At 44.7% G+C, this 16078-nt stretch overlaps 2 protein-coding genes across 6 annotated transcripts; one reads left to right on the top strand and one right to left on the bottom strand.

The window, feature by feature from the left end:
* Position 1: 1 nt before the first annotated feature.
* Positions 2–732, bottom strand: LOC120413986 (U6 snRNA-associated Sm-like protein LSm1). Its single transcript, XM_039574992.2, has 2 exons — positions 532–732; positions 2–468 (listed from the first exon to the last, which is right to left on the bottom strand). Exons 1-2 carry the CDS (start codon positions 578–580, stop codon positions 113–115), a joined length of 405 nt encoding a protein of 134 aa, XP_039430926.1. The 5' UTR covers positions 581–732; the 3' UTR covers positions 2–112.
* A 1984-nt stretch (positions 733–2716) lies between these two features.
* LOC120413990 (mitochondrial proton/calcium exchanger protein) lies at positions 2717–15438 on the top strand. 5 transcript variants are annotated; one of them, XM_039575000.2, is made up of 6 exons: positions 2718–3160; positions 12050–13740; positions 13804–14070; positions 14129–14233; positions 14334–14588; positions 14794–15438. In XM_039575000.2, the coding sequence occupies exons 1-6, from the start codon at positions 3091–3093 to the stop codon at positions 14980–14982; spliced, it is 2577 nt and encodes an 858-aa protein (XP_039430934.1). In that variant the 5' UTR covers positions 2718–3090; the 3' UTR covers positions 14983–15438. The 5 variants fall into 5 exon arrangements, with proteins under 5 accessions (XP_052566235.1, XP_039430934.1, XP_039430933.1 ...); XM_039574999.2 differs by having other exon boundaries at positions 14791–15438; XM_039574997.2 differs by having other exon boundaries at positions 14755–15438.
* The last annotated feature ends 640 nt before the right edge of the window (positions 15439–16078 follow it).

Below are 16078 nucleotides of genomic sequence, written 5' to 3'. Positions count from 1 at the left end.
ACACGATACCAATATAGATTTTTATTAATTATTATTGTACGCAAACGATATTAAAATAAACGAACAAAAAAAACTGTTCTCTCGATGAGAACGTATGATAAAATGCCCTCGCTCAAAACTCATCCTGCGTCAGCTCCGAGTTCACGTTCAACCCTCGCTCCTTCAGTGCCTTCGAAATCAGCCGGTGCTTCTCTTGGCGCGCTTCCTGCTCCCGGCGTTGCGCGTCCAAAATATCATCCACCGAGATCTCCTTCAGCGGCAGGTTGTTTTCCTTCTCGCGGTCGATCTCGCCCAGCAGCACCACGTTCTCGCCCCGGATGATGAACACGCCCCGCTGGATGTCCCCGTACTCGTTGCCCACGTGTATCCGCTCGATCGTGCGGTGCAGCACCAGGTTCGCGAACTGGTCCACGCTGCGCAGGTAGCCGATCAGTGTGCGTCCGTCCCGCAGCAGGACCATTAGTTTTTCTGCGAAGAAAGGGGAGTTGCTTGAGTGTTGTTTCATTTGCCGGACCATTCCCGAATGCTTACTGTCCACTTCGTCCAGCAGGTGAGCGGTGCCGAAGAGAGGGTTTTCCATTTTGCTCTGTGAGGGCTAGTGCTTGAAAAATTTAATTTATCCTAAATTATCGTTAAAAAAACACGGAATTATTGAAATTTCTGAGGTAAAATGCACAACAAACTGTTGAGATTTTCCAATGTTGGATAAACAACAAATCTGTTTGACAAGACCTGTCAAACAAAGAGCGTAAACAAAAAAAGCCTTTTCGCCCACTGGAAAAAACAGAATTTGAGCACAGGGTGACCCAAATTGTTTCCAGTTTGGCGAAATCTGCACACAAAGAAAAAATACCTCTTAAAATTAAACTACCTGTTTTTTTGTCCATTCAAAAGTGCGGACTTTTTCTGTAAATCTAATCTAATCTCATCTAATCAGACCCTAGCGCAGCCAATCTTTCGAAGGGATCCTGGAGAGTGCCTTAGGTTAGATGACGCCTAGCACTCTTCTTGTCATTTATTAGCATTTGTAGTGCGCCATTCTAGGCGCCATTGCATTAGAATGCATTGAAACATCACAAGCATTAAAGCGTCCAGGCCTACTGCGTAAAGCCATATCGCAGAGATGATTCGTAATTGAGTTGAGTTTGAGCACAGAGTGTTCGAACAACAACACAATTCTGAATCGACAGGGGAGGAAGAAGTGTGGGGACACACCACCATACGCTCCGAGATTTTGGTTGTATTCGTTGGGAGCACCATGCTAAGAAGGTTTGGTATTCCGGGACCCTCTGGGATGGGACATTGTATTTCCACGAATGCCCTGGCCCTAGCCCTGGACACTATTTGCCGTGGTTATAGCGCCACAACTCGCTCTCGGACTTTTTCTATAAAATATAAAAACTTTTGTTCATCCTTCTTTGTTGAACGGGTAAGAAAAAATCACAAGTTCAAAATGTAAACCAAGCAAAAGGGTCTGTGATTAGCAGAGCTGCGAGTCAGCCGTGCGTTCCTCAAACACCAAATAAGTGCTTAAAAGTGCTAAAATGCCACACGGCAAGAAAAAGAGGCGGTCCTCACCAGCAGGATCGGTAGATTTGAAGAAGCTAAATGCCGATGTGCTACCTGCAAAGCCAGGCAGTTTGAGCAAAGACGCTCAAAATTCGTCTGGAAACCAGTTCACTATTATCTTTTTCACTCAGATCTTTTCAAACACGCACGAAGCAAAATGGTCATCGTTCGGTCAAAACGTTCATCGTTTGTGCAAAACGAGACAGAATTGAGAGAAAAATTTCCATTTCCGGTCTCTTTTCGCTCAATTCTCTCCCATTTTTGTCGAATTCCTTCATTTTCTTGGCACTCGCGTCACATTTCCTGCTCCCTGATTCCTGTTTGTGACTTTTTACATGCATTGGAGTTCATCGCTCATGAAAAAGAGTTCATTGTAAGTGCTCGTTTGAAAACTTACCAATGAAATCGAGAATACCCTCCCTGTGGACGTAAGCGAGAAGGAAGAATTTGAACGACGGGAAAATGTGCCACCCATTTTTGTGAAAACATCGTCATCGGATTCGGTGTGAAAGTGGCTGACCAAGTTTATCAAATCTGGTGCTTTACGAGCTTCCATTCGCTTGTGTGCTGATGACATCAAAATTCTGCTACCTAGGAGAAAGGATTACAACTACGTTCGGGATTTCTTGAACAACACAAAAATTGAATACTACAGCCATGACGATCCAGGTAAACGACCCATGAAACAGGTCCTCCGTGGCCTGTACGACATGGATGTGCGTGTGCTGAAAGAAGAGCTAAAAACTCTTAAGTTGAACGTGATCGAAGTCTTCAAGATGACGAGACACAACAAGGACGTCATGTATCGTGATCAACTGTACCTGGTTCATCTTGGGAAAGGATCGACAAAGCCGTCTGAGCTGAAAGCAGTTCGGGCAATTTTCAACATCATCGTGTCTTGGGAATGTTATCGTCCAGTGCACCGTGACGTGACACAATGTTCGAACTGCTTGCAGTTTGGACATGGTGGAAGGAACTGTTTCATCAAGAGTCGTTGTGCAACAGAAACAATGCAGCGGTAATTTTTTTGGCCCTTTTTCCCACTGTGCACCTGCTAAAAACTCGTTTGGAAGCCACATTTTTCACACCGGGCCGCACATCGTACGATGTTCTGTCGAACTGTTTTCTGTCATCGTCGTCGCCGAATGACATCAGCCGTCAGTCAATCATCATCAGATCGCAAGTGCGGACGGCGACCGACCGACGTCTCCGGAGAAAATTCGCGTGTGAGCTTCAAGTTTTGCTCGGACATGGAAAATTTGTCCCGTTCGGTGCGGAAACTGCTAGCGAAACTCAACCACTGCGACGATAGCGATTTCTGAGCGCATTTACCTTGGCGGGGAAAACAAATCGAAATTTAAAAGGGAAAAAGGGCAAGGTGTGTGTGTGTGAGCGAGTGTGAAGAAAAGTGTTATTACATCGTCGCAAAAGGTTGCATTTTTTCCGGGGCGGCTGTGATTGGATGCTAGAAAAGCGAGCTCGACAACGACGTAATTGTTCCGGAACCGTCTGCGTCGCAGAATGAGTGCATTTCTCCGAGGATCACCCCGGCAGGTGCTCGGGCTGGGCCATCAGTACCATCGTTTTGGCTGTGAGTAACAATAATAACACCATCATCGCCGTCCCTTCAATCGAAGCAATCCGCTCTCGTGGTCGTGGCCAACTGGGGGGCGGAAATAGATAAGCAAAGTGTGCAGCGGCAGGTTTTACGTAACGATTCCCTTGAATCCGTTTTGGGGGGCGACCCTTGGACATGGTCAGCGGCGTGAAGAGCGCCATGTGTGTGCCGCCCAGAGTTAGATTTTTGACAATTCGGGTGTGTGCGGCTTGCTTGCTGATGTAATTCCGCAGCTATTGCGGTGAAATTGAAAGCCAAGGCGAAGGCACAGTGTGGTGTTGCTGTCGATAGAGGCGGGTGTGTGATCGCCAGTTTGGCGTATTTACAATAATAATCTGATCCATTAATTTGACTGTTTATTTTGCAAAGTTGTAGAAAATCAAACCAATTTATCAAAATTCGCGTTTAAAAAGTATTTAAATATCATGTATTCATAACTTAAACAAGAGTTAACAAATCTCTAAAAATATCAAGAGTATTGAGAGTGGTCAAACTTAAGACAACCCGAGACTGACTATTCGCAGCCCCAATCCGGCTGCGTACAGAAAACAAAGGTATTACGAACAATCAAGAAGAAAAAAAGATCCGGAAAAACGCACAAAGGCACAAAAAGAACACCGATTGAAAACTCGGAACATGGAACTGCAGATCGCTACTTTCCATGGGTATAAGTACGCTCCGTTGAACGAGCTCAAACCCCGCAACTTCGACGTTGTAGCACTGCAAGAGTTGTGCAGGAAGGGAGCGCAGGTGGGTGAATGATGCTTTGGGGATCACCATGTACCAGAGCGGCGGAGCCGAAAACAAGTTGGGAACCGGCTTCATAGTGTTGAGCAAGATGTGGAGTCGTGTGATAGATTGAGAGCCGATCAAAGACCGGATGTGTAGATTGAGGATTAAAAGCCGTTTCTTTAACTATCACATCTTCAACGTACATTGCCCACACGAGGAATCATCCGATGCCGAGAAGGAGGCGTTCTACACGGAGCTGGAGCAGAGGTTCGACAGCTGCTCGTAGAGGGACGTCAAGATCGTCATCCGCTATGAACGCCCGCATAGGAAGGGAGAGGTGATTGTGCCAAAGAGTCACAAACAATAACGACCAGCGCCGCATCAACTTTGCAGACTCCCACGGTATGGTGGTACGGAGCACGTTATTCCCCCGGAAAGACATCCAAAAAGTCACCTGGATATCACCTAACAAACAAACTGAAACACAAATCGACCACGTTCTCATCGACGGCCGATTCTTCTCGGACAAACACGTATCGCGGTGCAGACATCCACTTGGACCACCTGCTGGGTACATTCCACCGACGAAGGAGCTGGCTCAAGCCTGCCACCGGAGGATTGCCGCTGAAGCCGCGCTAGGTAGTACTGTCCGAATCGGAAAACAGTACTGGTTCGACGAAGGGTGTCAACGGCTACTCACGACGAGAAGAAAGCAGCTTATGCGGTGATGCTGATAGTCACAGCTGATGAAAACGTGGCGCGGTACAAACAAGCGCTGAAACAGCAGAAAACGGTCTTCAAGCTTCAGTCGGCATTTTTCGAGACGAGATTTGTCTGATAACGCCTTCCGTCGGACGGGGAAGTAAATGTTGGCCCCGATCTAACCTTGAGGTTAGGTCGTTAGCTCAGTCCAGGTGCAGGAGTCGTCTCCCTGGGTCCTGTCTCGGTGGAGTAGCTGGTAGGCAGTTGGACTAACAATCCAAAGGTCGTCAGTTCGAATCCCGGGGTGGATGGAAGCTTATGTGTAAAAAGAGGATTGCATTTGCTTCAACAATCAAGCCTTCGGACACCAAGTTTCGAGTAGGAATCTCGCAATCGAGAACGCCAAGGCAATGCTGTAGAGCGAACAATTTGATTTGGTCTTCAAGCTTAAGAAGCGCCAGCTAGAGGACCGCAATCGCGCCGAAAGCCAACACGTTTCGGGACGCCGAACGGAACCTTACTATGGTGTTAGACAGGTGGCAGCAGTTCTCCATCTCAACGGCGATGTAGCGCATGGAAACGGCTTTGAAGTCCAACTTGGATCACACGAACAGTCGCCGGATCTGGAGACGGTTAAGAAGGAGGTCAGACGGCTGAAGAACAAAAGTGCCACCGGCAAAGATCGGTTAAAAAAAGTAAATCTTTCCCTGTTCCTGAGAGGAACACCCGTGTAGAGTATCGGGGCCGGCATTTACAAAGCGGATTCAGTGACAGTTATTAATCAACTTAATGTGAATATGTTAAGGTTAATGTTAACATTACATAGGTTGTCTCCCTAAGGTGTCCTGGTAATGTCCAGTTTGTGACGATACACTACCTTCCCTTTACTAAGCAATCAAATCCAGAAGGGAAACGATCATCAGTTATGTTGGTCCGAGCCGGGATTCGAACCCCGATCTAAAGATCGGTTACCTGGTGAGCTATTCTGAATTGGTGGAGAGCAGTTGGCCAGGGCGATCCACAAGCTAGACTGCGGCATATACACCGGTATCACGTTTATCAACGCGGCCTTTAAATATTTTTCCCAAATCCTTAGCCGTCTGCTGACACCGTACGCACGGAGGTTCGTGGTCTCCTATCAAGCTACGACCCAGTACGATCCAGTTGACCGCGAACAGCTATGGTAGATTATGCTCGAAAAAGGATTCCCGGACAAACTGACTCAAGGCTACTTTGAATCGTGTGATGTGTCACGCGTGAGTGGCAGGGGAGCTAGCGGAATACAGAGTAAACTCTGGAACCATATGGAGCCAAAAACTGAAATGACTTTTCTTTGGACTGTTCGCACTGAATTACTCTGTGGCGGAATCCACCCAATCGCACCAAGGGCTTTGAGGGAGTTGTGCGCAGAGCGGGTACAGACACGCGAGAGGCACGATATGCAACAGGACAGTCCAACTACTTCTGTGGGCGACATGAGATCTGGACGAACGGGCCCTTGGAGTTTTCGAACGGAAGGTGCTGCGAGCGATCTAACGTGGAGTACGTACATCTCAGAATGAGAGGCGAACGCACGCGCTGCTGGGAGAACCGATCATCGTCACACTGGCAAAAATTGGATAGGTTATGGTTATGAACAAAATGCACATCCGACTAACATACGCCCAAGCTTTGTTCCGATGGTCTGAACTTACAGCGTTGTCACTCCACATTGCTTGTCCCTACCAGCTTGCTTGCAGTGTACTGCCCATGTTCGCATAAATGTCCCATATGCAAAAACAGCAAGCTGAGAAAAACGCAAGACAAGTTTGTCCCACACATAATGCTACTGATGTTACGAAAAACCCCCGAAACCCCACCCCCATGCACACCAGACATCATGAACACGCCCCCCTACCATTCATAAGAAACTCTTAAAAACTTCCCTCACCCTGCTCCCCACTCCAAAATTCCCCCCCCAGTCCACCCACAAAGCCCCCTTATCATCACCATCCACATGTCCCCAGAAACAAAATCCTCACCTTTATTTCATTATACCTTCATCCAAACCCCATAAATCCCCTACCCTCCCTCCATCCCCCCCTAAACAAATCGCCTGGCGTTCTATCCAACCTCCCTCTTTCCCCCACCGACCTCACTTATATTAAACCTTTCATTTAAATATTACAAATATTTCTCAACCCTAAATTACCCTCTATATCACTTCCTTTTTAAGAAGTAAGCAACACTCAACCCACACCAATTCACTCAACACTCTTACCAAACGTCTCTCCACAAATAACCCGACTATTATCCCCCTAAAGATATTTCAAACTCAAATATAATTATAAATCCCACCCGTATTTGTGTCTCACATTTCCCCATCCACCATAAATAATATCCCCATAAAATACCATCGTTATACCCACTCACCCTAATTTCCCCAAAACATCTTCCCCTTCCTCTTAACTCCTCAATTAAAAACAACACCCAACCCACCCCCACCCCCACCTACTCAACCCAAAATATCTACACTCCCCCCCTCCATAACAGAAATCCTCACAATCCGACCATACTTCCCATAATCCCCCCCGTCCTCTCCGAACCCACATGATTTAGTCCCTTAAGCAAAACCCTAACAATACCCATCACCCCTCCCTCCCCCCAACTCCCCCCCATCCAACCGATTACATTAAACATCCTACATCTTACCCCATCCCTGCCATGTCTGTAAAAGGACTACACCCTTCTATCTTATTCTTCTCATCAACCCCCCTCCATCTCATACCGTACCTAATTCCGTCTCTCTCGAGGCGTTACGATGAAGGTCGCAAATACGTTCTACGATTCTTCTTCCTCCTCGCAATCGCATTCAAATTGAAACTAAAAGCCCATCTTTTCGCATGACTGACTCATGTCTTAATCACGTGCGCTACTCAACACGCCGCGCGGGATGACCCTTGTACGTGAATTCATCGAACCTTTTGATGTGTACTTTTCCTTTTCGTCGCGGACGGTGTCTCACACATACACCTATACGATGCATTGAAGGTAAATTTGCAAACTTTGCCTCCCTGAACAACCATCTTTCCTCACTTGCGGCTCACGATTTTCGGTGAGTCGGTCGTCGCGGAAAAAAGTGCTAAATATAATTCAGTGATCTGCGCCGCGAACGCGTCACCATCGACATTAGGTTTGACCCGAAAACAAAAAAATCTCCGCAAATGTAGGTCTCGCGTCGTGCAGTTCTGCGGTGCGCTGGTAGTTGTGTGTGGAGATCCGGCGATCAGATGTTTTTTTCTGGCTTTATTATCTTTTCTTTTTGCTCGTTTACCTCTTGACGGTGTATTTGTGTGAGTTTGCGAATAAACAGCTGATTGTTGATTTGCTTATGGGTGTTAGCTTCGATTGGGAATCGTCGTTTTAATGATAAATGTTTGACAAATTACAGCTATTCCCTACATTGAACTCAACAGTTCAATTTTTATGAAAAAAAAAACAATATTCGTGGTCTAAAAAGAAAGAAATGCTGCAATTGACATTTTCGTACCCTTAGCATAATGATGTCTCGTTTATAGTAAGGTATGCTGATCGGAAGGAACGCGGTCAAGAAATGTTGCGTGTTCTTTTCGTGACCCCGACCGAAAAAATCGTTCCAACTTTTTTCAAAACGACTGCCTCCGCGGATTTTTTGGCGAATTTTTTTTTACACGTGAAAAAAAAAGTTGGAACGATGTTTTTGATCGCAAAAATTACAGATTTGATCAAATTTAGTTCTGCAAAGTTCTAGAATCATCTAGACATCCGAACAAATCACTGGAAAGAAGATTCATCTTGATTGGTTGAGTTATGCTCAAGAACCAGCGAGTTGAAGTTACCGTTCCAACTTTTTTGGAGCCTTGGGCGTTGGAATGTTAAAAAACAGAACATTAGAAATTATCAAATTCTAAAACTAGTAAAAAAAGTAAATCTTTCCCAGCTCCTGAGGGGAACACCCGTGAAGAGTATCGGGGCCGGCAATTACAAAGCGGATTCAATGGCAATTTCATTCTCAACTTAATGTTAACATGTTAAGGTTAATGCTAACATTCCATAGGTCGCCTCCCTAAGGTGTCGTGATAAGGTCCAGTTTGTGATGATACACTACCTTCTCTCTATTAAGCAATCGATTCTAGAAGAGAAAAGATCACCAGTTGTGTTGGTCCGAGCCGGGATTTGAACCCCGATCTACCGCTTACGAGGCGGAAGCGTTACCACTGGGCTACGTGGCTCGGTCTCTAAAACTAGAAAAACTATAATTAAAAAAATTATGTAATCATGAAATAAGGAAATTAAAAAAAATAGGAAATTAGGGAATTAGGAAATTTGATATTAGCAATTTAGTAAAATAAAGAAAATAAGAAAATTAGGAAATTATGAAATAAGGAAAAAAGGAAATTAAAAAATTAGGAAATTAAGAAATCAGGAAATTAAAAAAATAGGAAATTAATATGTAAGGAAATTAGGATGTTAGGAAATTAGGATATTAGGAAGTGAGGAAGTTAAGAAGCTAGAAAATTGGGAAATTAGGATATCAGGAAACTAGGAAATTAGGAAGTTAAGAAGTTTGGAAGTTAGGAAATCAGGAAATTAGGAAGTTAGGAAATTAGGAAACTAGGAAATTAGGAGTTTAGGAAGTTAGGAAGTCAAGAAATTAGGAAATTTGGAAATTAGGAAATAAGAAAATTAGGATATTCGGAAACTAGACAATTAGGAAATTAGGAAGTCAGGAAATTTGGAAATTATAAAATAAGGCTGGTACAAATTGAGTACAAATGTTTATTTTTTTTTTCTTAAATTCTTAAATTCGTAATTTTTTTCAATTCAATTCAATTCAATTCATGTTTATTTGTACTAATCAGAATACAATTTGCTTAATTAATAACAGAATGCAGAGTTTTGGAGATCCTTACAACTACAAATAAATTCAAATATAATCAATTGGATGAAATAATTTCAGTTTCAGTCGGTTAAGCGAGAGCAGAAAAAACTTTCTAAAATAACTGCTACTATTACTATGGAAAGAGAAGGAGGATAGGAAAGCTTAAATCTTGATTAAATTTTCAAAACAACCTATCCCTCATGGGTTTCCTATGCAGATAGGACCTTTTGAAAATTTAATCTAGAAATATATATCACAAAAAAAAATCAGTTCGTTACTGAAGGCGAAGACTGTTCCACAGTGTGTGAGCTTGCACCTATGCAGGGCATAGGTACTTCCCCATCAGCTCTTGCAGCGCGATGAACTGCTCCAGCTTGTTTCGGCAAATTCGTAAATTTTTGAATTCTTATATTCTTAAATTCTTCAATTCTTCAATGCTTCAATTCTTTATTTTCTAAATTTTATTGTTTTTTTGTTATTATTAAATTTTGAAATTTCTGAACTCGACCTTTTTTATTCTGGAATTTTGAGTCTTTTTTAGAATTTTTGAAAAAATTGAGATTTTGAATGTTAGAATTTCGGGTTTTTCGTAAATATGTGTTTTCAAATTTCTATATTTCAGATTTTTTAAACTTTTGAAATTTTGACTTGTAATTTCTGAAATTTTTCAGGTTTTGATTTTTTAATTTTTTGAGCTATTGAATTTATAAATTCTTTAATCTCGACTTTAATATTATTTTTTTTCAATCCTGCATATTTTTTTAAATTTCCAAAATAAAGATTTAAAAAATGGTTGGAATTTCCTTCATAATTTTTTTGTTATTAGAAATTTCTGAAATATTTGTTTTACCATATTTTAAAATTTTTATATTTTAAATCATTTGTATTGTCGATTATCAGATTTTTAATGAATTTTTCAGTAAGAAAATAGACATTTGTATGATTATTGTCAAGTTTTTTTTTCACTCCGGTTGGCGACACGTGAGCAATAAAGACAACTTCTATTTTTTACTCCGTTTCGATCAAAAAACTAAATCATTCCTTTTAATTTCAAGATTCTGCGTTTTGGGATTCGCCGTGATTTTCTATTATTCCAACGAATATAAAATTATTAAAACGTTTGTAACTTTCAGTCGCATTCAAAAAGTAAAATTCAAATTCTTTGATTTTTTCATCAAAACATATTACAAACAAGCACCGCGCGAAGAAACGTCAAACGCCACTTTTCGTTGCTGTTTCTTTTCAGCTGCGTACCGCTTAAGAAAAATCTTTTCGTGACCCTTACCTTGACCGTTTCTTGGGCGTTTTTTTATATGGAGTTTTGCGTTCCTTCCTATCTGCATACCAGCCTTATAAATTGACGCTCGTGAAAAATCTCTTCTATTCCGGACTTCAGAGGAACATATTCGTTTGTTCAGCTCAACTTTGAAACTATAGAGAAACGACAGTTAAAATCGAAAATAAAACGCTTTTCAAAGTATATTTATTGGAAGGAACTTAATAATAAAAGCATCACAATGTTCGATATTTTGTGGACTTTTTGGGACTTCTAATTGTACAGTGTGGAACACAACTACAAAAAGCTTCGGTGAAAATATAAAGAAGATAACAACTAGAGATTTAACACCAAACGTAAGCAAGCAAGATGAGAAACTTAACTGAGACCATTGAAACAAAAAGGTAGTCGACATATAGTCTTACTTAGTGTGATACGTATCTTCCTTATCGTGGACTTCAGCAGAATACATGTATCCATGTTGTATCCATCTGTTCAATCTCTAATCAGCTTTAGACAAATCCATTTATTAATAGACGCTGGAGTTTCTTATCTCATGAAGAGCGATACATAACTTTGAAGTCCGTAATTGAGACGATCTAGGTTCGATTTCAGTTCTGCTAGTAGCATTTCTCTTCAGTACATATTACTGGAAAATTAATTATAGCAGAAGTGTTTGTACACACCTGAGCCGGTTTGCACGTACACACCCTGCACTGCAGGTTGTTCAGTAAAAAGTGTTTGTTTTGATTGGTCTAACCGACGATCCATCGCTGTATTGGTAGACGACGACTATCACTCGCTTTTTGCCAGAGACCTATTTTTGCCCTTTCTTCCCAGAACCTGTTGGTTCGGCTTCGGGTAGCCTTGATTTAGATCGTTCAGTTCAGTATGACCGCTCGCCCGTACCTGCCACCACACTGCTCTGTTTGGTACCAATCCCCAACTTTCTTTGTGTACGTGTGTACTTGCGCTTGCCAAAGGAAAATTCCGTTTCTCGGTGCGGTGCTGAAGTGGCGTCGCCAAGTCTACGCGCGCGTTGTTTTATTTTAAATTTGCACGACAAACGCCAAACACACGCGCGCGCTAATCAGGCCAACGAACCGCGGTTTGAGCACTTGGTCAGGATGAAGGTGTTGATCGTCCTGGGACACATTGCCGCGCCCGGATGTTTGGGTTGGAGAACTCTACAATGTGTAGATTGCGAGTGGTTCTAATTCTATTTTTGTTTTGTTTTCTCCTCTTTTTGCAGCGGGTGTTCGGAACCGGTTCGTGACCTACCGGACGAAGCGGACGGCCGGGTTCTACCAGCAGTGCTACAGCACCGTCCCGACGGTGAATGGCGGCCGCGGCGTCACAGTGTTGGCCGTTTCGCCGGCCAACACGACGTCACTGCTCGATGCGCTCGGGTACAGCTACAGTCACAGTGGTGCTATTAGGTGTATATCGACGAGTGTGATACACTACGACCAGCCGTCGTCCAAAGTGGAAGTTACAGTACAAAAAATTAAGCAAACACAGAAAGAGCAGCAAACGAGTGAGACTGCGGCGGCAGCAGCGGCTGCAGCGCCTCCGGTAGCTCCTGAAAAGCCAGCCGGAGTGGCAGCAGCGGCAAGTGCGAGCCAAGTGGTGGCCACGCCAGCACCGGTCAAAAAGACCCTCAAGCAGCGGATATGGGCCGAAGTTCTGCATTACTATCACGGCTTCCGGCTGCTGTTTATCGATTTCAACGTGAGCCGGAAGCTCATCTGGCGAGTACTTAATGGCAAATCGCTGACACGACGCGAGCACCGGCTGCTCGTCCGAACCACCGGTGACCTGTTCCGGCTGTTGCCGTTCTCGGTGTTTATCATCGTGCCCTTCATGGAGCTGTTGCTTCCGGTGGCGATCAAGCTGTTCCCGGGCATGCTGCCGTCGACGTTCCAAACGGCAACGGAGCGCGAGGACAAAATCAAGCAGAACCTCAAGGTCAAGCTTGAGATGGCCAAATTCCTGCAGAAAACTTTGGACGACATGGCTGTGCAAAGCAAGGACCATCGGTCCCAAGCGGCTAAAGATTTTAGCGAATTTTTCTCCAAAGTTCGTAAATCCGAAAACGAGATCTCCGTGACCAACGAGGACATCATCAAATATTCAAAACTGTTCGAGGACGAAATTACGCTCGACTCGCTGACGCGGCCCCAGCTGCAGGCTCTCTGCCGGGTGCTGGAAATGTCCCCGATCGGAACCTCGACGTTGCTGCGCTTCCAGCTCCGGATGAAGCTGCGAAGTCTTGCCGCGGACGATCGCACCATCCAGAAGGAGGGCGTCGACTCGCTCAATCTTTCCGAGCTGCAGGCAGCTTGTCGGGCGCGTGGCATGCGAGCGTACGGCGCCACCGAGGAACGACTCCAGTCGCAACTTCAGGAGTGGATCAACCTGAGCCTCAACGAAAAGGTCCCACCCTCGCTGCTCCTGCTATCGCGCGCCCTCATGATCCCGGAGCACGGCTCAACCAGTGACAAGCTCAAGGCCACTATCTCCGTCCTGCCCGACTCAGTGGCCACCGTTACGAAGGCCGCCATCGGCGAGCGCGAGGGCAAGATCGACAACAAAACCAAAATCGAAGTCATCAAAGAGGAGGAGCGCAGGATCAAGGAAGAGCGGGAAGAGGAAAAGGAAAAGCAGAAGGAAATCGCCGAAATCCTGGTCGACAAGGCGCCCATCATCACCGAGGAGAAGGTTATCCACCTGGAGGAACCCGCCGTGCTGGTCAAACCGGTCGTCGATGCTCCGGTGATTGCCGCTTCGGAGGAAATCTCCAGCAAGGACTTGGAAGTGCTGGGCGATGCGCTCGGCACGCTTAGCAAGGACAAGAAGACGCTGCTCGTGGAGAAGGAGGAAATCAAGGATCTGAAGGAGGAGATCGCCGACTACCAGGAGGACGTCCAGGAGTTGCACGAGGTAAGTTATCTCTTCTCTCAATAATACCCTCAACGCTTTACTAACCGTTTCCCCCCTCCACAGGTCACCACGGCGGCCCCGGCGGAAGCCCAGGTCAAGGAGTCGCGCGCCGCCAAGCTGCTGTTCAAGAAGGTCAACTCGATGATCAGCAAGATGGACACCGTGCTGGACGATCTGGAGAAGAAGGAAAAGCTGCTCAAGGAGCAGGTCAGCGCCGCCGCTACCGAGGAGAGCAAACAGGCCGCCGCCGCCGAAGAGGAAGCACTGCGGGCGAGTGGCGCCAGCGAGGAACTGGTGCGGATCGACGAGCTGATGTCGACGATTCGGAAGGTTTGTTGCGACAGTCTAGTTCGTAGAGCTGTTACTAAATTTCCAAACCCTCTCGCAGATCAAGCAAGTTCCGGACGACTCTCGGTTGGACCAGATTTCCAAGATTCTCGGCAAAATCGACGACGATCATGACGGGCAGATCAAGGTGGAGGATGTCCTGAAGGTACGCGAACGCATCAACTCCGATCGAGAGTTCCTCCCATTTCACCAGAACATTTGTGGCTAACTGCATGCTCTCTCCCTCTCTCTCTACTTCACCGTAGGTCATCGAAACGATCGGCAAGGAGAACATCCAGCTGAACGCCAAGCAGGTGGACGAGCTGATCGACATGCTGGACAAGGAGGAGGTGCTCGAGGCCGAGACCAAGATCGAGAAGGCGCTCATCAAGAGCCAGGAGGCCAAGGAAAAGCAAAAGGAGCTCGAGAGCAAGGAAAAGGAGAAGCTGATCGAGATCGAGGACAAGGCGACAGATCTTACCGCGCTGGAAGATCCGACGAAAAAGTCCGGTGAAACGAAGGTCGGTCCCTAGACAGCGAGACGCTATGTTGTTGTGTAAGGAAGGTCAAAACATTGCTTGAAATACATTCCATAAACTGCACATCCCCCCCCAAACCGAAAAATCGAAATCGAAACCGACCCGCGCCCAGTGTCTAATCCAAAGTTGACCTTTTCTTTCGTCCCAGCTGGATGACTCAGTTCTTGATGCGTACATTCTTCAGCAGGCCGCCGAAAGGAAAGCCGCGGAGCAGCAACAGTCGGCCAGTATTAGCAACACACCGGCAGCCGACCAGGAGTCGAAGCAGCAGAACGGCACCGCCAGCAGTCCGACGGCGACGAATATTCCGCCCGGTATTGTGCCCCCACCGCCGACGGCGGATCTTTCCAAGTCATCGCAGGATAAAAGGATTTGATCGCGTCCGAAGAACGTTAGAAGCAGCAGCAGCACGGTGCGATCGAGGCGAAAGCCGCAAAATTGAATGCAGTGAATGGAATGGTTCAAAAGGTGTGACTTTTTCCTGCACAGGGAAGAGACTTCGTACACAAAAACCCCCGTATTTATTTCTACTGGAGAGAAATATTAACAGAAATAAACAAAACAGATTAAAAAAAATCCAAAGCAAAGTAAAACTGGAATGATGCTTGTACTGTTACCGGTAACCGAATGAGTGATAGTGTGTAGCATATTTATATATATATTACAAATTAACAAATACTATTGTGAGGATGCATTGTAAAGAGTCGAAATTAAAATTCCTGTTATGATGAGTTGGCTAGCAAATTTGCAAGCTTCGCCTAAGTACATGTTTTATTGAGGGCGATGGCTAATACATCGCCATTTTGGAGAAATAAAAATAACGAAAAGCTAACCTTTTTTTGTATGTAGTGCGTGGCAAAGAAATCCCTGGTGAGCCTCAACATTGCAAATGTCTTCTATCGACCAATTCGACGCCAACATTTCAAAAAGCATCATGTACAAACCATGCGTTTTGAGAAAAACGCATTTGAATGTTGAGCATCCATTGTCCATTCCCATTTTAATATAAAAGCAAAATAAGATGTTCTAATGATAACAAACGATGGAAAACGTTGCTTTTATTGATACTTGATCATCCAAATTCAATAAAACATTATTTCCGTAATTTTATTTGAGAAAAACAAACATAACTTCTTTTGAAATCACCAACGTCTATATCACCCTGCTGTCATTGAGGGGGACGCTTTGTTATGATTCGTTTTTCTCCGCCGAATGTACATGGCGCTTTTTTCATGATGCTTTTTTTTCGTCACGAGGTTCATGTAGTCTTTTGTTTGACAGGTTGACAGGGCTATATAAACAGGGACTGCTGATGGCAGAGATTTTGTTTATGTTACTTTATTTAAAATCATGATTAAACAGACTTTACTGAAGTAACTTTTGCTCATTTTTGGTGGAGAGGTAGCTTATTAGGAGTACTTTCAGAATATGCAATAACCTAGAAAGTGTCAAAATGTACATGATGCCTTTTG

The sequence above is a fragment of the Culex pipiens genome, chromosome 3 (assembly GCF_016801865.2).
Source record: "Culex pipiens pallens isolate TS chromosome 3, TS_CPP_V2, whole genome shotgun sequence".
Classification (NCBI taxonomy): Eukaryota; Metazoa; Arthropoda; class Insecta; order Diptera; family Culicidae; genus Culex; species Culex pipiens.
The sequence above is the reverse complement of the archived record's forward strand: the minus strand, read 5'-3'. Positions and strand labels throughout refer to the sequence as shown.